The 21,970-nt window shown below is 38.5% G+C and overlaps 2 protein-coding genes across 7 annotated transcripts; one reads left to right on the forward strand and one right to left on the reverse strand.

The window, feature by feature from the left end:
• The first annotated feature begins 4,959 nt into the window (after positions 1-4,959).
• On the forward strand, positions 4,960-6,063 carry LOC125765883 (brachyurin-like). Its single transcript, XM_049431380.1, has 2 exons — positions 4,960-5,074; positions 5,148-6,063. Exons 1-2 carry the CDS (start codon positions 5,027-5,029, stop codon positions 5,910-5,912), a joined length of 813 nt encoding a protein of 270 aa, XP_049287337.1. The 5' UTR covers positions 4,960-5,026; the 3' UTR covers positions 5,913-6,063.
• Positions 6,064-6,193: 130 nt separating this feature from the next.
• On the reverse strand, positions 6,194-19,495 carry LOC125765881 (dnaJ protein homolog 1). 6 transcript variants are annotated; one of them, XM_049431379.1, is made up of 6 exons: positions 19,291-19,486; positions 18,497-18,715; positions 8,885-9,267; positions 8,589-8,811; positions 8,150-8,507; positions 6,194-7,178 (listed from the first exon to the last, which is right to left on the reverse strand). In XM_049431379.1, the coding sequence occupies exons 3-6, from the start codon at positions 9,105-9,107 to the stop codon at positions 6,942-6,944; spliced, it is 1,041 nt and encodes a 346-aa protein (XP_049287336.1). In that variant the 5' UTR covers positions 9,108-9,267; positions 18,497-18,715; positions 19,291-19,486; the 3' UTR covers positions 6,194-6,941. The 6 variants fall into 6 exon arrangements, with proteins under 6 accessions (XP_049287336.1, XP_049287331.1, XP_049287332.1 ...); XM_049431374.1 differs by having other exon boundaries at positions 8,150-8,811; positions 19,291-19,495; XM_049431375.1 differs by lacking the exon at positions 18,497-18,715 and having other exon boundaries at positions 8,150-8,811; positions 19,291-19,495.
• Between the last annotated feature and the right edge of the window lie 2,475 nt (positions 19,496-21,970).

A 21,970-nucleotide genomic window follows, 5' to 3' on the forward strand; every position in this document is an offset into this window, starting at 1 on the left:
AGCCGAATAGCTATGTGCCAAGTTCAAAAGTATACAACATTCATTTTCTAGCAGCCATTTACCCGGAATATGAACCCATCCATACTACAATCTTCAGTAGTGCTGAAACATTGCCGAAGCATGTCTCCCGTGTATGACGACGAAGGACACATTTGCTCGTACCCATGTTGAAGCATTTGCTTAATTAATTGTAAATGGTCGGCTATAAATGGTTTAACATGTAGGAAAATTCAATTGTGCATGTACTTACGTCGAAGGCTACCACAGCCTCATCTCCATGGCATCGCTCAGTAACAGGATCTCGTCCGGATGTTTGTGTTTATCAGAGCCCATTAAATAAAACTTTAATGATATAGGCTGCAAATCTAATGTGAGCATTGCAGCACAAGTAAACAGCAAGCTATTAGTTTGTGTTGGTGCAAAACACATACAGGCATGATCTAAAAATATTACAACAAAAGGATATCAACAATTAAAGATAATATTTATTTATTACACGTTTTCTGAAACTTTAATCAATTCAAACCTTTATGTCCGATACGAATCGTCTAGCTTATCCGTTTCTTTTGTGTAGTGATTTTAACGTTACTATAATTTGCATGCTTTTGTGCAAAATATCTTTTCACATTCAAGTTGTATTTTACTGCACACCACTATACCACTGTTCACAATCAATTGATCAAGCTCTTTCATTTTTGTATGCGCTGCAATTCCCAATTCGCTGCAATTCATAAAATAGCAATTTTCCGCTTGAAGCTATAAATAAAGAGCAATAAAATATTTACGTTCAACAGCACAATTCGATTGAGTAGATTCTGCCTTTCTCAAGTGTTTTCCCTGAATAGTGCAGTTGATTGAAACATGTCTCCTGTGCACGACATGGCTAACAATCGTTCCGTTTTTGGTTCGATATGTTTTTTTTTTGTTTTTGCTTTGGTGTTGGCGTTTTGGTTGGTTTTGAGATTTTTTATTGCACAAGGCGTTAGTGGCGTTATATTATATTACCAAAATCAAAACTACTAAAACAAATTTTGCATAATCCTGCAAAAGGTCGAAACAAACAGATTATGTTTGTCTGATGTTGTCGTATCATTAACAACAACGTGCGATGTAAGGTAAAGGATACTCATACTACCTTGTTTAAAATAACACTATTAAGCATACTAAACGTGAGCAAAGCAATTTCAAATCAATGTTGAATTCATTATCTAACACTTGGATGAAGATGAAATATAATTTATCAAAAAGACAGAAACGTTTTTAACTTCCGCACCTTCAAATATACTTAACAAATTTTATCCTGTTCTGTTTCATCACCCAAAACAAGAATATTTAAGTATTCTGTGGACAAGCCTGTGCCTAAATTACCCTCTATTATCTAGCACAGGCCATCAGAAAACAGCATCAACAGTGTAAGTGTGTCGTCATATTTTAACACCCGTTGTGGCCGGGTTTTGGTTATCCCCCCAAAAAAAAAGGCAGAAGAGGACCCATCTTTAAGAAGATGCTGAAGAAAGGCTGATCCTGGGTTGTTCCAAAAATCTGCAGTCATTTGCATTCATCCACGTTTTGGCCATAAGTTTTATCGTTCTGTCGATGTGTCCTTCCTGCCCATTTTTTCCGTAAAACCTTTTGCCAAGATCTTATTACCGTTGTCATCAGTGGTGCTCCCACACTGATACCTTTTCACCGAACCGTACCGTAGTGTGCCTGGTACCCTTCGCCGATGGGACCGAGGGTGTAAAGGCATTCGGGCATTCCCCACTGTTCCATTGCTGTCTCTCAGCAGAAAATCAGCAGCTGGGAAAAGGCCAAACGTTATCCCAACGCTTAGCGTCTGATCGAATCCATATTTTTCTGATAGCCATCCCCGCCCCAACCGTCCGCCCGGTGGTACCGTAGTCATTTTTATTATACCGTTAGCGGTAGGATACCAACGTGTTAGCATATTCTTTTGCACCACCACTAGAGGAAACAAGATTCTAACAAGACGCAGCACAGACGGCACTTGGTGAATTTTAAGTACCACGCAGGATGTGGCTCGAAATCAAAATCGAATGTACTTTTACAACGGATGCGATATCGATGATCCCTTTCCGCTGGAGCCGGTTATTGTACGAGCGCGCGTATGACCGAGGGGAAAGGGGGTTGCGGTTGGTAGGAGAAGATGGAAGGATCGGCCATGATTTTCTCTAGATTTTCAAAATGGGCGAATCTGTCGAAACCTGTATCAAATCACTACTGATACACCAGGGAGCTCAGCGGGGAAATGTTGGCCCTTGAAAACCTTCTTTTGGATGTATCTTTTTAAAGCTTGCAGGCCTTCTGCAGCCAAACCCCAAAACTTATGGAGTGTGTTATAGCAGATGTAAAGCGTCGGTTTCAACAGCGTTGTGAGTTGTAAGAATGTTCGTTAAAACATGTAATTTTATTTAAACCTGCACACGTTTTATTTTATATATCCCACGATCAAATGCTTAAACTTGTTTCAATCAATATTATGAACTATGTAAAATATTTCTTATCATTTCCCTCCTATATAATATTAATCACCACTGTACGGTTAGAGGGATCCTCTCTCTATCTCGCAATGTCGCTATGTCGCTGCTTCCATTTTCTATTGCACTAAACCTTCAAAGACTGTAAAACGGACTGCTGCTGGCAGGCGTTTCGTCTTGTATTGAGAAGGTGGAATAAAACGGTGCGTCCCTTACATTTTATTCATCGACATTTCACAGCAATGAAAAAAGGAACCCCTCTGTGACGGGACGTCTAAATTGTCATTCAAATTAATGTGTAATGAATATATATATCACAAGCCACTTATCAAATCAAAAGTAAGCAAACCGAAACACAGTCGATCTGATGAAGGCAAGAAGAAGTCAGTAATGTACAAAACGGACCGGATATAATTGAATAAACGTAAATACATCGCTCACTTGTACTTACTTCAGAAAGGGGGGTTTGTTTTTATTTTGCTATGATTCAGGAACAAAATTATAAGGTCGTTCTACGAATGTTCAGAACTGATGCATCAAACAGTAGGTATACGATCGGCTTTTTAGACAATTTATAAAATTCATTTAAGTTGCGTTGCGTTTTATAAAATTATAATTTTTTTTAAACAATATGTTATTAGTTTTTTTATACAAATGTAACCAACGCCCCATATGTTTGATAATTTGTGCTAGAAAACGATTTACTCGAATTACACACTTTCCGTCGCACCTCCAGAAACACCTAACCAACGACCGATATGCAATCAAAGAAGAAACCTCTTATAGCAGCATTATTTTCTTCTCAGACGAAAATTTCAAGCATCCCTGCTGCGATGCATCAAACCTATACGCGCACTGGCGGTCGCTCTTTGGTCGCGGATCAACACCGAAATTCAATAAAAATCCCGTCACCAACTCAATATTTCCCTCATTCGTTCACCCACTTTTACAAATTAATGCATAATACATGAGCGCCGAACGACTTCGACAAGAGTACGTCTCGGCCCGTTCGTATCTCATACGAGCGCCCGCTGCCTACCAGAATAAGTTCGTCCAATCGCCCTCTGATCCGGCTGTTTTCCCCATTTCTCTTTTATTTCTGCAATCTTTGCAGCCTGCTGCAATGTACCGCGCAACAGACCGAGTAAGGGTGCTAGAATCTTTATATATTCCTTCGATATTCGTTGGTTCTGCTCCATCGCGTTACTCTTGGTCCTGGAAGCGAGGGAGATATTGTTTCAGCAAAAAAGAAAAGAAAAAAAAAGTATGAGATTGGCATAAATTATACATTTTTCAATGTTCTAGTCCCAAGGTACACTGAAGGAAGAACGCGATTGGATGGATGGACGAATAGGTCGAAGGAGGGAGTAACGATTCTGCAACGCGTTTCAGAGGGTGAAAGGTAAAGCGACAATGCGAAAATCAATAATTGCCCAACAAAAGAAGAATCGCATCCCACTGTATTCATTTGAAGATAACAGTTAATACAATGATAAAATTTAGGTTGAGCTGTACTCAATATCAACGAAAAAGAAATATCCTGTTTTCGTCCCACCACTACGAATTCTGAACCGAACTTACCGTTTGCTGAAGTTTCTTTAATGGTTAGTAGCTAGATAGTTTGTGCTGCGTACAAGTTTGCTTACTTACCTAAGTTACTTACTTTTTTACGTAGCTGTCTTCGTACCTGCAAGTTCTGAAAATTTTCAGACAGGATTCTTGATCTCGTATCTTCGGAGCCGTATTGACAATAAGATGATGGCTTCATTTACGCGACTAACTCGACTGTTTCATTCAGTATGTTTTACTTTTATCACTACTATTTCACTACAAGTAGTCTTCATAAATCCTATAAAGTGGAATTTGCCAGAGAGGTCGGAGTAGAGGATTGAAAATTACACGATTCATTCAGCAAGTCAAAACCAATGAGTGATTGTAGCGTTTAATAATTAGTGAAGTAAGTACAATAGCACATGTCTTATTACAAAAGTAAAACGACATTTACATTTGAATGGTGGATCACTACAATTTAATGACCCACCGATTTGTTTGCGTTGGTATCGGTTTTCAGACTGCAATCAACATTCACGCACACTACCACCACTGTAGCAGTGATAATTCGGCTACCGTAAAATGGCACGAATCATTCTTGCAATCTACCCGGAATCGATAATCCACCGCCGGTGTTTTCCCGCTGTAGACGGACTTATAGACATATCTTAGAATAACGTCCGATAAGAAGCGAGACCTTATAAAATACTCTTAAAATCGTAAATATTAATAGATTTACACACCACATTTGCCTGGTCATGTAACAGCAGGTTGTATGCATTGGTTTAATATCTTATCTTAGGAGCAAAAAAAAATATCTTAACAGTTTACCCTGATATCAAATCGATATCACAAACTTCTCTTACGAAACGTAATTCAGCAATCTATCAAGTGTATGACGCACGGTTGGTATAGTATATATAAGAAAAGATCCAGTAGCACATTAACTCAATTGTTCGGAGTGGTCAGTACTAATCATGAAACTGTTCATCGTCGTCGTTTTGGCCTGCTTGGCTGCGGCCCAGGTAAGAACCCAATTGTACACCTTCAGCAGAAGTATAAACAACCAATTAATGTTCACTCGTGCTTACATCCTAGGCTCGGGAGATCAGCTACAAATCGATCGTGCCAATGCGTGAAGCTCCTCGCAGTGCACGCATCGTCAATGGTTTCCCAGCATCGCTTGGCCAGTTCCCGTATCAAGTTTTCCTGACTGGTCAGACCGCTGGTGGCAACCTTGCATGCGGTGGTTCGCTCATCTCGGCCGAATGGGTCCTTACCGCTGCTCACTGTCAAGTGAATGTTATTCAATTCACTGTCCGTGCTGGAACGATCAACATTAATGAAGGTACTGTGCGCACGTCCAACCTAATCGTCATCCATCCTGCTTACAACCCGAGCAACCTCAACAACGACATCGGTCTAATCCGTTTGAGCGAGCCTATGCCGCTGGGTGGTAATATTCAAGTCGTTGCTCTGCCTGAAGCTGATCTGACTGAGACGTTCCTGAACCGTGAGGCTACCGTGTCTGGATTCGGTCGTACCAGTGACTCGATTTCCACTATCTCCACCACGCTGAACTTCGTCCACTTGAACATTATCTCCAATATTCAGTGCATGGGAACGTACGGAGCGGCAACCATCATTGACTCCACTGTGTGCGGCGTCGGTCGTGACGCGGCCAACCAAGGTACATGCAACGGTGACTCCGGTGGCCCACTGACCGTTACCGAAAATGGCCAATCCCTCCAAATCGGTGTGGTGTCTTTCGTCGCTGCCATTGGTTGTGAAGCCGGTTTACCGTCTGGCTATGTACGCACCACTCATTTCCGCAACTGGATCCGGGAGCAAACTGGCGTCTAAATAATGAACGCTGTAACGCACTTACATCAATTCACTATTTATGCCCGTTTAGTCGATTCAACTAAACGTGTCACATAAATACTCCCTACAAGACTATTTTTGTAATAAACACTTTTCCGTACATATTTCATAAAAGTCCTTCACAATTTGATTGTCCGATGTTCCATTACTTACTCCATTGTCTCAAAGCGGAAAATTTGTCCATACTCCTGTATTCCAAATTTACCTCGGATTATGTGAATAGAATATTGTACGGTACAAAAAAAATACTAAAACACAGATGACAAAATTTTAAATCTTTTATTATTATGATGGCGCGAGTTCGTAGTCATATATTAGTTGTTCCGTGAATATCTCTCAGCGTACAAGGATTATTAACACAACTGCTTAGAAAAGAATACACGTTATAGTATTCTCTAATTTTCTCCGACTTTTGATAAAGCATATGTTAAAGTATCAACATGATCCATTCTACTATTGCTGAGAAATGTTCATTCAAAACACGTTCTGCTAGCCCAATGCACAGTCATGTCCATTAGTATATTATAATAAGAACAAAGAAACTAGCTCCAGATTTTAACCTTCATCAAGCAGAGTTGCAATTATCAATACCAAGTATTTTGCTACTCTTTCTATACATTAGAAATTGTGCAATAATAATAGTCATACACTGTAATTCATCAAACTGGACGTATCGTACGCAACAAAGCTTGTTCTTCTACTCCCATAAGAAAATGTTTTAGCAGTTTTTTTATATTCACTTTAGTAGCGCTAAATTACAGTTCCAAATTTCGCTTAGCTTTTTCGTTCACAAAGAACAAAAAATGGTGATTGCTCGCATTAGAATGGCACTATATACAAATGCGTCGGATGGCCTGTCAGTTATGTCGATGGTATGCTACGCATGCTCTAGTACATCACATCACATGCTCCACTGATTGATATGATTGATGCACGTTTAGTCTACATAGTATGCAAAAGAAAGAAAATCAAACGCGACAAATGTGTACCGCAGGGGGCCGGTTAACACTACGAATTGGGAAGCATATTGTTAAGCATTTCCTTTTCCGACGTACTAAGCTTATCGGGGAACTTAATATCGAACGCTACGAGCAGATCGCCTTTTCGCGATGGTTCCTTTGGGAACGGCAACCCGTAACCTTGGATGCGCTTTACCGTATTAGGTTTGATGATTTCCTGTTTTGTACTGATACGCAACTTTTCTCCTGTCATAGTGGGTACCTCAAAAATAACACCACAGAGAGCCTGAAATGACCAAGAAAGGAATCATAATTGTACTTAATTCATTATAGTAAAATTACGTATAGCACATGCATTGTTTAAAGCAATTTGTTAGAATTATTACTCGATGTAAATGGTGACAGCACATATCAGAGCAATCTCATGCAAAGTATCTGCTTCCATAGCCTAACTTCAACTGATTGCCTGACTGAGTACTGGTTGGAGATTGAGTAGAATGCAAATATTTTTTTAGTAGTGCTATCTTCATCCCTTCTATTACATCACAAATTATTGGCGGTGAATCACAGTTTTAGAACTACTTTTTTCTAATGTTTGTTTATTTTTTTGAAAAAAACTTTATTTCATGCTATATTGCAAGGGCTATTAGTTCTTTATTCAAAATTTAAGAAACTTTCCCATCCTTCACCAGATTTTTTCGTTAATATTACAAAACTCATTGCCTTTTAACAGTTTCATAATTTTTGTGCTGTGTCTTCATGAGCTTGACTCGAATGCAATGGCAATTTAAAAGAAAAATTGCATTCAAAATCTGTATTGACCAATGTTTACAAGTGTTCCAACAGTTACAACCTCAACAGTTACAACATTCAATCATTTAATAAATAATTCAATAATTCATTTTCAATTGACAAAAAAAAAACTATACAAGACTACTAAATAATTATCATTTGAAATAAAAGTACTAAGTGCTCGACCTCGGCAAAAAAAAAATTAAAAATCTGATAAAAATTGTATGATACCGAACATGTCTCTTGTGCCACATCTGAATCAATAGACTAGCGTTGAAGCAACAATTGTTTATATAAACATTGATATACAAATCCTAATGTTCCCAAAACATTAATTAGCATTTTTTATTGCGAAAAGTAGCTTAGCTTGTGGACATAAGCGGATAATTCCTTACATATTTCGACCATGCAATAAAACATTCGATTGCTGCAAGAAATTGATCTGAGGCTTTCAGATACACTTACCTGTTTTAACGTCAATCGAGCAGTATATCGCAGATCACTTCCTTCACGCCGAAACCAGACGTGGGGTTTGTCGCGAACGATAAATACAATGTCAGCAGGTATTTTGCCCTTTGTTTGGTCACCCTCTTTCTGGAAGGTAACTTTCGTACCAGACTTCCATCCTGGCTTTATGGATATGGTCACGCATTTGTCCTCTTTTTTCGATGTACCGTCTGGTTGTAAGACACGGCGCGAAATCTTCATCTTCTTCACACAGCCATGATAGATCTCTTCTAGTGTAACGTACAGATCGTGCTCAATCGGGGGATCCTGAACTTTCTCCTTTTTGAGCGGCGAGTGAACGTTGAATGAGTGCGACCTGAAAGCAAGGGAAATAGAGATATATGTGTATATTATGTAGTGCTTCCTCGCTTGCGCCAGAATTGTAGATTTGCTATACCTAAAGGCACCACCTAGACCGTGCCGGTTACCCAAACCGCTGAAGGGTGTGAAGAAATCGTCATCGTTGAAAATACTGCTATTGAATAAACTATCGTTGTGCATATCGAAAAACGATCCGAACGGGTTGTTTGAGCCGAAAAATTGTGCAAACGTAGCTCTGGGATCTCCGTGGAATTCATAAGTAAAATTCTGAGAAGAGTTTGACGTGCCGTTCGAAGCTCCTGTGGAAATACAGAGAGATAGGGATTTGTAGCAATGTAGGCACTTCGCACCATTCCAACCATTAAAACTTACGTCCTTTTAATCCTTCCTCGCCAAACTTGTCATACATTTCTCGCTTCTTCTTGTCGGACAACACTTCGTACGCTTCCGCAACTTCCTTAAACTTTTCCTCTGCGCCAGGTGATTTGTTTTTGTCCGGATGATATTTCAGCGCTAGTTTTCGATAGGCCTTTTTTATGTCTTCATCCGTAGATCCTCTCGGTATACCGAGAGTTTTGTAATAATCTTTCCCCATGGCACCTATTTTGGATGGATGTGCCGGTACCGAAGTTTATAATAGCACTTCAATTTTCACAGCGCGAATTAAGTACAGTTTGTTTATTACTCAGCGTACAATACGAACACAATTCTTTTGGGTTCTTTTCACTAACACTAGTTTTACGTTGAATGTGTAGCTAAAACAGTAGACGAGAAAAAAGACATGTAAAATTAAAAAAAATATGAGATTATTTGTAAAACTAAAAACAAAAGGCATCACCATAACGAGTAAATTTATAAACAACTCCCACATTTAAACTTATTGCAATTCTGTTAGGCAACTAATAAATTAATCCTATATTGCAGCTTAACTTTAAAAAAACGGTAAGAGAAAGGTATATAAAGTATACCCAACATATTTGCGACTAGATCTTGAGTTAAATTCTTACGAATTTCGTGTCCAATACTGTAGTCGTTGTACCCATTGAAGTCACTGATTTCTGATAAATCGATTCTGATAAATTTTTGCTTAATTCATAACACATAAACTTCTAGAATACTTTGCACAGGATTTAATTTAAGATAATCAATGAATTCACTTAGTATGGTTGGTCACTAAGAAGTTATGACTTGAATATACATAGCTGTTTATCACGAATAAAAATATCGAAAAATTAAAAACGAACCATTACACAAACTCAAATCACGATATAGAAACCAACCGCTAAACCCATATGCCCACTTCTAAAACAACACAATCACTAAAAACAGAATGACACTTAACGCGCTGTAAAGGATCGAAGGATTATTATCTATTTATATCAATCAGTAATAATAATAAAAACAAAGTGTTAAAAAAAATTACACGTGCGTTTCTTTCTACAACCACATTTCTACATGTTGACGAGACATTGAAATAAATAGCCAATAGGAAATTTTGTATACCACAATCACACTCACGGACACGCTGCTACAACACACCACGCGCTTCTGCCAGCAGTCAAATACTGTGTGAGGAATCGTTTTAAAATGAATGGAATTTAAGAACTATTCCCCATCTTTCAACCTCAGACAGCGGAAAAATATTTACTGGAATTGTAAAGACACTTGTGTATGTAACACTTCACGGAAGAAATAGTACAATCGTTCTGTGTGCACATGCCGCACGTATCGGTTTATAAACGGAATAAGCTTTTTCATCGCTTCAAATTAAATGACCACGATCGCACACTAACAAACTCTTGTTACACTTTGTACGCGCATCAGATGTACTAAAATACTAACACCGTAATATACGAATTCACACATCGGTGCGTGTGAAGCTTACATACGTTCTGCGCATGTTATAAAGATATCACGAACCTGAAACGTATTTCTCATTCTATACAACGTTCAACCTTTGCTGTACTAAAGTGTGCGAAACAACAATAACCCCCCCCGGTCGGTGACTGAAAGATGAGTTGAATTCTGAAACCTCCATTCTCCACTGCCACGGTCAACAGATTCGGTGTCGCGCAGTCCTCGAAAGTGTTCATCCAACTCACAGTTATTTTATTCGCACCTCTGCTCTGGGTTCGGTCGCTGATTCAGGGTTACTTGAAACAAATTGTGTTCTGTCCATGATTTTGTGCTGGATTGAAGTGAAAAGCAATTTGATTCGCCTTGATTGTACGAACAAGCACGGCTTCATGGATCAGACATCAGTGCATCAGGTTCAAGATCAAGACGAAACGTTCCTCTCCGGAAAATAAAGCGCATTTGTTTGTTTTTATAGTCTGAAAGTCTCACCTTATTTTAAAATCGCACCAGCGCGGCCAATCTTTTGTTAACGGTGTAGACACATTGCCATTCACTGTACGACAGTGGCGAAGGTTGTGATTCAACTTGTCATCACTTGATATACATTGTGAATGATCCATAAGGTGTTGTTAGTTGCCACTGAATTATTGTTATTTGAACCAATAATTATTATTTATCAATTTTTAGTAAATCATCACAACAATTCCGATGTTTTCATTTAGTTTTTACGAAGCCTAAAATCCTTTTAAAATTGATTAATGTTTTAAAACAATGTCCATTTTCTACTCCTTATGAACAACAACGGCAACTTCCGCATATGTTTAGGTCTTCTCTTACAAACTTGATTTCATGACAAAAGATGTCAAGACAGACTCTAAAAACGAAACATCACATTCGATTCAGTTTCTTTTCTTTTGTCTTCTGTTTAACTCTGTAGCTTTTGTCAGTCTTCCACAGTTTACCACAGATAATAATTGTTAAGCTCTGATAGTTATTACGGGCGAGGATCTGTCTAGTCGAGATTTGAACCCAAACTGGACGAGTAGTTAAACTGTGGGATATCAATCAAATTTGTTGACAGGCCAAACGCACTAATTTTGTAAGATCATTAGGTTCATTACATTTAAACAGAAAATCTTTTTTCTTACATCATGGTTACAAGTAATAACGCTTTCACGTGTGATTTTTAATTTCAATTATTAAGCAAGATACATTTTATTCACACAAAATTCGAAAGAAGAAGAATAATTTACCAAGTATAAATACTCAACTAATCTTTTGTTTTGCTTCAATATCATTTAACACATCTTACACAATAAAGAACTAGATTTGTCTTTTGAAACTGGCTACTTATATAATTATTATTAAGTATATTGACTTTTGTATTTATACAACTTTTGCACTGATTCATCGATTGTGTCATTTGCAGTAGCCGAGCAATTATTATAAATAAATGTGCTTTCTATTCTGATGATCACACAAACAGTGTTACGAAAAGTGTAAATTCGATTTTACACCATGCGTGGCATCTTTCATACCATAAGAAGCTGTTGTGGTTGCGCTCCGGACCAGGGCATCTATCTTCCTACCGCTCAATCGGGCACTGGTCCGATATTGTTTGCTCGGCAATATGTCATAAGTTATTGCCATATGGCACTGTTTCACCATGGGGTGACGAGTTGCTTTTACCATATCAGTCAATAGATATGAATGATAATCCAACACATTCTTCCATATAAGTACGTTGTTCGCAGCCGGTCAGTTGAGTAGCTGGTAAGTCGATTTAACAAAAATTCGTTTTTCTTGCCTGATTTTACAATGTTCGCGCGAACGTGTCAGCCGTCGTGGTAAATTTAGTGAAACAAGTTTCATGTCGCTACGATACAAACCTCCAAGAAAGGACCACTAAGCAATTCGCGAGATAATTTTGATTGCTGCAAAGAGTGAGGACAATCTGTTAGCGCCAATAGCTTCGACCATACGAATACAGCCATCGTTTGGTAGTTGTTAATTAAACCAAGGCATCCAACTTGTCTTTCAAATCTAGAAATGTGGCTACTACTGTAAAGTCACCTGATAATGTTGCTATGCAACCCAATTCTCACGAATGCCTAGTAGTCTACGATGGAAACAACTTAGTTCAGATGTTTGATGGATATAGTTATGTAGGATAAGGAATTTAACAAAGCCTTGTCGTCTTTATTTCCGATTAAATACATTGCAAGTAAGCTAACTGTATTCCCAAGTGATTGAATGGATAGGTACGTCTCAGAATATAACAGATTCTTTAAAAGTCTTTCGATATAAAAGACCATTATTTACCAGTTATTATTTCGTAACAGTGACGGTTGTTTCTACACAATTTTTTTTTAAATGTATCGATCAAATACATATTCGGTGCAGATGGAGATTATCAATTTTACATGAACATTAACTTTGTTAATCTTTTATTAATTTACTTTTATTTATTTATAATTCATGATTACGGCTTCGATTAATTTACTTTTATTAATTAATAAAACTTTGTTGGTTTTAAAAATTTAAAAAGCTTAGATAATTATGGTACCTCAACCAAGTATTCACAAATATGAATATAGCTCGCAAAGTAATTGTTCTTGAATAAAATATTTTACTAGTTTCCAATAAGAGCAACATTACCTCACCTTTTTACTTGAACATTTTAAAAGTCTCTAGTTAAAGGTGTCAAAAGCTCCAATACCTCTTGCATCATAACTGCATACATTGTTGACCAAGCAGGTTTATTGAAACGAACCCTGCCGTTATCAACTAGCCGGTTAAGCTGCAATTATGCAAATTTTCATTGCTTTATAAGCCTACAAACACGTCAATTATCAACATCATTTCATCGACAGACTGCACCAAACAACTCAAGAGCGCATATTAACCCTCGGGAAAGGCAATAATTGAAGATCATCTACTAAAACAGCCTTTAAAATTGGCCATCACCATCACCAACTTAAGGCCGACAAGCTGCCATTACGTCGTAGCGGGATGTCGCGGGAACTGATGTACTGAGCCCTGAATCATCAGCAGAACATAGACACAGACAGCCCCAAAGCCGGCTGGCTGAAAACACCAAAACTTCTTTCGGTTTGGTTACCCCCAAAAAGGAAACCAATCACACCTCCCCAAAAAGAAGCGTGCTCCAAAGACTGAGCTGATCCCCACGCTACCTTCATGATCGTGATATGCCTGCCCATACAGCAACTGGAACGCGACGGAAAACGACATACGACAGCAGATCGGAGATCGAGCGATCGAACAGCATGACTACATGTTTCGCCATTTTGAGTAGACCCGGTTTTGTTCCCTTTCGCCTATGACTCCAGGTCGGCCGGTTAAAAAGATGATAGTCGAACCGAAGCGACCGCCGGATTTGATCACTATGGTTACCGATCAACCGATGGTTGCCGCACGCATAAGAGTGTGGAACATATCTACATGCAATTATCATGTGTTTGTGCATGTCTGTATGCGAATTGTGCTGTTTGACACAAAATCGATTGTGAAGATGTTGACCATAAATGGTAGCGGAATTTTTAGTACTGCAACGCGTCACCCTGGCCTCTTCTGGCACCACGGCCATAACGCTTGCGCAGACCAAAAACTCGTTCACCACCTTTACCACGCTGCGCAGCGCTAAAGCCGTGAGTTACCCTTCATGAAGGTGTAGTAGGTTCCACATCGCAAATACAGCATATCACTGCATCCGAACCAGATGCGATGTAAGCAAACGACCCAAACGAACAGACGAAGAAATGGACAAGGTTTTGATCGCTATCGCTACGCTACTACAAGTGCGAATACATATCAATTAGCAAAAGGGCTTCGGTCACTGCATACCAACGCACCTTTTGAGATGCATCGCCTAAGGACGTGCACTGAGCCCTGGTCGGATACCATTCACGCTATACTAGGTGTGCAATACTGCCATTAATGATCGATGATATGTTGCAGCAAACAAGCATATCTCTCTCGACGCACCACCGCCCCTCTGGCAATCAACAGTTGTGCAAACAAATCTGATCTACGGACAATTTGTTGCATCGTCTTATGGGTATCAGAATGCATCCCATTTGCTCTAAAAACGGCGCATAAAATCAATGTCGTCTGGCAATAGAAAATGAACAAGCGAGCAGTAGCGATGAAAAGTTCCTCTCGGTTACCAATGAACCAATAAAACTTATTTCGATATTAATTTCACACATTTTTGTTGTTTGATAACTTTTTAATTATTTCTAAAATACATATGTATATGGTTTGTTTTAAATACATTTGTTGATGTTAAATTAACATATAGAAACTTTTGCATTACACTACTAAATATGTGTCGATGTATGAACAAAAGTTAGTAGCATCGTCACATGATACCATTTGCATCGATTCTGATACAAAAGGAAACAGGGATAGTCAAATGACGGTAACATATTTCTATATCGCTCTTTGTACCATCCGAAATGCGCATATGAATGTGAGAAGGTGTTTTTTTTCAATTGTTTGAAAAAGTACTGTAAGCAATCGTACAAAATGTACTGGACCACTTATCCGTTCTCACGTATACCAAAGGTTAATCCATCCGTGACGTTACGGTACGAAAAACATCGCACTGCTTCGCTACTGTTCTTCCAAGCGTTGGTACCAAATGTACTGGTAGCATCACTGCCGTCATTTGGTCTGTGCTTTATCCATCTGGTTTTTTTTGTTGGTTCTTTTTTCGTTTCTATATTTTTTGTCCATTGCTGCACGCTCAAGTGTCTTCCATTACGAGCGTATCGGTTGTACTTTCAGTAAATTTTACAGATGATATTAGCTCGGGATGCATTGCCCCAACGATTGTGGTGCATTTCGCCGTCAGAACGAGCTGCACAACTCTGCCATCTGCATGCTATGGAATAAAACAGTAGCTATTTGCTATCCACTACCCGGTAAGTATCATACGTACGTTTAAACATCCACAGTTATATTTCACATGACTATTGACCATGTGGACTGGAAACCGAATCAATAAGCTGCCCTATTAGCGCTTCTGATCCAACACGTCATTTGCATGAAAGATTAAAGAATGGAATGTACGATTTTGAGTAATAAACCGTGTATTTCGCTTTTTTTTTAATTATATTGTAATGTTTTATTATTATTGTGATCAAACCATAACGATACATGCGCTCTAAAAATGAAACAACACGTTAGATAATTGATTGATAATGTTTACTGTTTAACACCTTTTTATAGCACAAATCAGACAACATATCCAAGTTGATTTAATTTTTCTATCAGTTCTATCCGATCTATCCGCGTACAAATTACTATCTTTCAACATGACATGCACGGTTTTTCGATTACGTGTCTGCTTCCACAGGTACTAATTCACTAATCTTTGATGCATCATAAAGATTATTGTTCTGCGACATGCTACATTTGTAACATCAATTAGCGAAACATGAGTATAAGTTGGTAACATGTGGTAAGGCATGTTAGGCGTGTCAACTGCAATTCGAAAAACAGCAATACAGCGAATAAAAAAAGGCTTGCTATACAACTTGAACAACAATCTGCACAGAAAGCACTTTGTGTATTTTTTGTCAATAGTTTGAGTCTATTCCAAAGTAAAGCATTCTACTCAGAAATGATTTTTATTAGAGGAGAATTATTTGGAAACATGTATTTAATTAATTGTGTATCTTATTTTAAATTGTTTCCCAACAAGAACCAACAGTACTGTCAAACAATGACTCATTTGTTAATGAATGAAAATGGTAATACTAGCATTTATTGAACCGAAAATTCATTTTTGATTTTGTATTATTTTTAATAAGTTTCCAAATGGCTCTTTCAATCCTTTACAGCAATTGACAACTAAAAACAATATTGCCTTAAACATCCAAATTTAAACAACTAACCGTGTACTCCATTCACCCAACATCATGTACTGTAAAATGGCTGTTTGGGGCGAGAAGAAGGAAAGCACATTCGGGTCAAGGTTATCAAGAATGCATATTTTTCTCACAGTGTCCTACAGACACAATACCACCCCACCCCAAACCAGCCATGTGTTTGCATTGCATCGATGGGCAAAAGTGTGTGCTTTTTTTATTCGTTCAGAACGGCCAGGGCGTATTGTAAATGGACAAAAGTTGAAAGGGCGCGATTTTTTTGTCAAACTAAATGTAATCTAAATTTGACAAAAGGAAAACTAAAAGTTAACTTAAATTACAAAACATTTCAGGATATAGCAATAGGACTTATAGGACTTTGTTAATTACTGTGATAACTATTACCTTATTTAATTAATACTTTTACAGACTCTTCCACATGTAAATATTTACGCGTATTACATTCATTAATAAATTGAAAAACGAATTTTAGCATCGGATAGTTAGTCTGGTTTCCTGTATTTTTTCTTTTTAAACCATATTGTCTGCGCATATATAACACGTCGGCATACCGTCGAAAATGGTTGTCGAAAATTAGGCATACTCGACAATTGTATATGGTAAAGATGTGTCTGTAAAGGAAAGCCACTACGAAATTAGTCTCTTCACAGTTTGCAACATGTAACCATTCTTCCAACGTTTAAAGACCATGGCTTTGATGGGTATTGTAATTATCATCATATTTACTAGCGATTAACGTATGACATATGTCGCATTTAAAAATACATATCCATGCATGCCAAAAACAGCGATGTGCAACCGAAACCTGGAAGCATGCGCCAACACACATGGTGGATAAGCATTTCTCATTATTACGATCTAAGATTCTTTGCGATGTTACGCATTTGCCGTAACTATTACTACGACTGCCGTATCCAACATTAGCTTCGCTCGCATTACGATGAATCTAGCTCCACAAACACCATCACCGGTCATTTGCCCGCGTGTAGTGTCGGGCGAGAGAAAATGAACGATTTCCAAAAATAAAACTCGCCCTGAATTGTAAGGTTACCTTTGGTCTGGTCATAATTTTTAAGTTTTTTTTTGTTGTATTTTTCCCCATGTTGTTTCTTGGCTTTTCAAAATTTGCTTGGAAACAGCCTATAGTCGAGCGTGAATACAACCTCACAGTGTATCTTTAAGATGCTGTGTGTTTCGGTCCTCCGAGTGGGAGGATACACACACCACACACACACATACACCGAAAAGACGAAACCAAATGACGAAGAAGGTTGAAATCACCAGCTTGTTTGGCGGTCAGCCCGATTGCGAGAATGCTAAGCAGCCAATAAGCCGCAGAACGTTCGTCGTGGATTGCTTTCCACGCACACCGAACTAGTGCGAATGCGAATCAATAACCATCGTCCCAAAATCGGAAAGAAAGCAAGTGAAGCGTTTCATCGCATAGAGAATCAGATCGATCGTTAGCGGTGAACGCGAACGCGTACGGTCACACGATCATTCCACTTGACACGAATCATCTGGACACGCCACTCAACGCAATCATGATCGTTGTGAAGATCATCAGCACACAAATGTTATCACATTCAATGAAAGAGTCTGTTTCAGATAGACAAACATGTTCCCAGTGGCACATATGATAAAGATGGGATTGGTTCTAAATTTAGAACCGTCGCTTCGTTTCGCGGTACCTAAAAATAAAATTATGCCTAACTTTAGCGTGAATCACATCGATTAGGGTCAACCTGCCATGACCTGAGAACGCCCCTGAAATTCTCTGCCATAACAAATTGTAGGCAAGTCGTATTGGAAATACTATTTCAGTTTTTCCAGTATCGTTTATTTTCAACATGATCATATAATTGTCACATTAGTCGCTAAACAGAATGTAGTTGATAATGTTTACATTAGACTAGTTTCTTTAATGCGGAGGCATTTGTTGAAGTTTAAATTTTCACTCAACGACAGTAACTATATGACATCACCGTGTTCAAAAATTGTTATCATTCGTTCAGCAGACAAAAACACACCAACAAAGGTGTATTTTTTTAAGCTTGCTTAACATTCCTTTTTAAACCACCACTTTGAAGTAACGGGCAAACGAGTAACGCTAGGCAGTAATGAAAAACATAATGCATCCTTGGACGAAAGACACTTCAGTGCGACAATCTTGACTGGTGGTGAAACGATCTGTCTGGGCGTAGTATGTTACCTTTTTTGAAGCCGAAAGTGACGTAGGCTTTTTGACTCGCGTCACGGAAGAGCGTACCGCTGCTGTCCCTCTGTAGCGGCGTCGAAGCAGGTTTTGGCAAGGCCAAACGATCACGTCACACTGCGAACCAGGCGACCCGATCCATACTGCCTTCGCGCGTATGCTCTTTTTGCAGCGGGGACGCAGGGTTGATTTGAAAACTTCCTATTCGAATGAGTGCTGCGGGGAAAGATTCCCGGTTAAACTTCTTCCTTTGTATTAATTCTACAAACGTTCGTTAGCGATGCGCAGGGCGGTAATATATTAGGCATCACTATTTAGCATAGTTAAGAACTAGCGACTTCAAATAGACAATCACATCTCACTCCGGCGCAACCTCAACACTGGAGCATATTGCGCACAACATCATATCACACTTAAGCCACTCCGGTACGGTCGGGCTTCCTGTATCACATCATTCGTATCACTGATACAGTAGCCGATCGTATTTACGACCAAGGTCCCGAGAGCCAGCAGCCAAGAGAGGCCTCGCACTTTAAGCACTCTATCACGACAGATTTTTCTTCTGGAGATGCAACGATCCTCGCCGATACAATAGTAAGCTGAGCCGCTAACCTTCGCACAAAAACTGCGTGGGTAAATGTGTTTGTGAGCGTACATAGACTGCTTTCAGCGCATATTTTGTTACACAATTTTAAAATGCTTCGCAATTTTCCCGTAAAGAAAGCACTACACCGTTCGAGGAAACTAAAAAAAAGCATTTACATACTAGAACATAAACAAAACCAACCCACCGTCAACCGACAACTCTCTCCGTGGTGCGGTAAGCTAAGGCACTAGACACTGTTGATTATATCGCCACCCAATAGATGCTGGAAGATGGAGCATTCGAAATCTCTCAAGCCGCACCCGCACACGAAGAGAGTGAGTAAAACACTAAATGTGAAACACGCACTTCGACTAAGCCTGTTTTCGAGCTTCAGACAGCAATCTGTACTTGAACGTGGTCAATGTTGGTGTACGAATGCAGGTTTCGATTCGACTCGTGACGATCGTAACGATGAATGTTCGTTGCGACGTTGCTACGGTAACGCGTTCATTCTACGCGCTCGCTCCGTTCTACGGCAAAGATCAGTGAAGTTCGGATCGATATAATCACGAATGTTGCTGTGTTTTAAACATAAATTATTCATTGTAATAAAGTAATATCGAGTAAGTGTGTATATAATATATTTCTACGAAAAAGAAACAAACAATTGTTAATTATCATCTGCGAAGTGTTTTCGCCAGATCGCGCCTTGAATCTCTAACGCCTGAAAGTATGTAATCACTACGATGCAATTTTCATTCAAATACCATTTTAAAAACATGTGTTGCGTAACAACACATTATGGTAATCCGTCAAAGTCTAGCAGTTTTGTTTAGAAATTATAAGAAATAAAATAATAGCAAATTGTCTTCAGGACTTCTAAACTTTAATGCTAATGACCATGATCGTTACTTGTTCGAGACGATGAACATACGCGTATTGCCGAATGAACAACAGCTGTCTTTCGTTCGTGTCAGCTAATAGGAGAGAATGCCGTCATTCTAGCAAAACATGTGTGCGTACACAGTAAGTATACGAGTTTGAAAAAAAAGGTATCAAACCGGACGGAAAACGAGAGTAGCTCCAGTGCGCAACGTAAACATTAGTCATCCCTTGCGGCGTGTGTGTAGCGAAAACAAGAGAACATGTATTGTAAAATCTTTTTCGGAGAGTATTACAGGGGTTTCTACGGTTTGTAGTAAAACAGAGATTACTCTGTAGTAAAAGATGCTAACAGTATATTTTTAATAATAATTATTTTAGTAATGTTGCGCTTGAAGTAAATTGCGCCAGCATTATGAGCTGTTCGTAAATCCCATTACAGTTAGTGATCTCTGTTGTTATGGTAGTTATTAAATGTAAAGAATTATTACACTCACTAAAGAATTTCTCGTATTTGCATTGTTAGCAACCCACTAAAGCAAAACTTCATTTAGCAGAGAAGAGACAAACTCTCGCAAATATCGTAATTGCATCATTGTGGTTTGCTTATATTCACTCACGTTGTACGCAATACACCAGCGCGCGCTCGAGAAAGAACGAGGTTGCTCGAAAGCATTTACTCTCACCTCACCTGCTCAAATAACCGGTTGCGCACGGCGCATCCAAATGGCTTGGTTTGCGCACATTGCATCGAAACGATGAAACGAACACCAATTACCTTCTATTTAGTAGAATCTTACATGTACATAGCTCCTGGGTTAAAACAAAAATACGAAATATGACGTATTGTTCAATGGTTGGTATTTTTAGAAACATTTCACCTTTGCGTCTCCAGTGCGTTCTACTTTATTTTAGCACCAGGTAGTAAACAAATGTTACACCTATGTTGAAAACATTGAAACAATTGAACATTTCAAAACTTATTACGAGTTACGAAAATCGAACTACCAAAATCATATTTATTTGGTCATGTTACGATTCGTAAATTCGGTAATCGAATAAGAATTTTTTTGGTCATCGTAGTTCTATGAATTGTGAATAAACAAACTGAATCCATGTAAATAAACATAACTTTGAAGACATTATAGATCACGTTCGAAGTATTAGCTCACGAGAAAATGAGGACATACTTTCCATAATTCCTACAAATTCTCCTATAAAGACATAGGACATAGACAACTTATTAGACCCTGTACCATGTACTAATTTTGATTCTTTTATAAAACCAACATAGCGATAAACCTGGTACCAAAGCTGTAGCCTACGTCTTACTTAAATTTCTGTTATTGCTTCTGTTTATGTTTGTCTTTACGTAATACGTATCTGCTCAGTTATTAAAATCCAACAAACATATAAACATATAACACAAAGATATTAACGTTTACTCATATACAGACTTTCTATCATTCCACAAGTGATTCGATAGTTCATACTCAATACTCAACAAAGCTTCCAGCTGTTGCTCCTTAACTGTTAGGACGATTTAGGTCTTCCCAAACCTCTCTTATCGAATCTCTGGGAAACAAGACGCAATCGATATTTCAAATCAAGACATGTATATTGTAAACAATACAGCTTGGCCGGTCCTTGTCGAATAAAAACAAATGTATGGTAAACTCAAACCCTACTGACTCTGTTATTTACAAGTCCAATACTACAATCTTGGGCAGAGTAGCAAGTAATTAATTGTAATGGGTAGTGATATTAATAAAAATCTAACTACAATCTAGACATACAACAGTTCTTTGACAATTATATGGGAGACGTGTTGCATACTAAGAGAATATAATATTTGAATTAATATCGGTTGAAACTAAACAAAATAAATTAAACATTGCAATGTTTATCCAACATAAGGACCTAGTTAGACATATGTCCTGGCCGTTCTAACGGAAATAAAGAAAGCAAGACTTTGTAGCCAGTTAAATATGGGAACGCCTGAT

This window comes from Anopheles funestus, chromosome 2RL (genome assembly GCF_943734845.2).
Source record: "Anopheles funestus chromosome 2RL, idAnoFuneDA-416_04, whole genome shotgun sequence".
Classification (NCBI taxonomy): Eukaryota; Metazoa; Arthropoda; class Insecta; order Diptera; family Culicidae; genus Anopheles; species Anopheles funestus.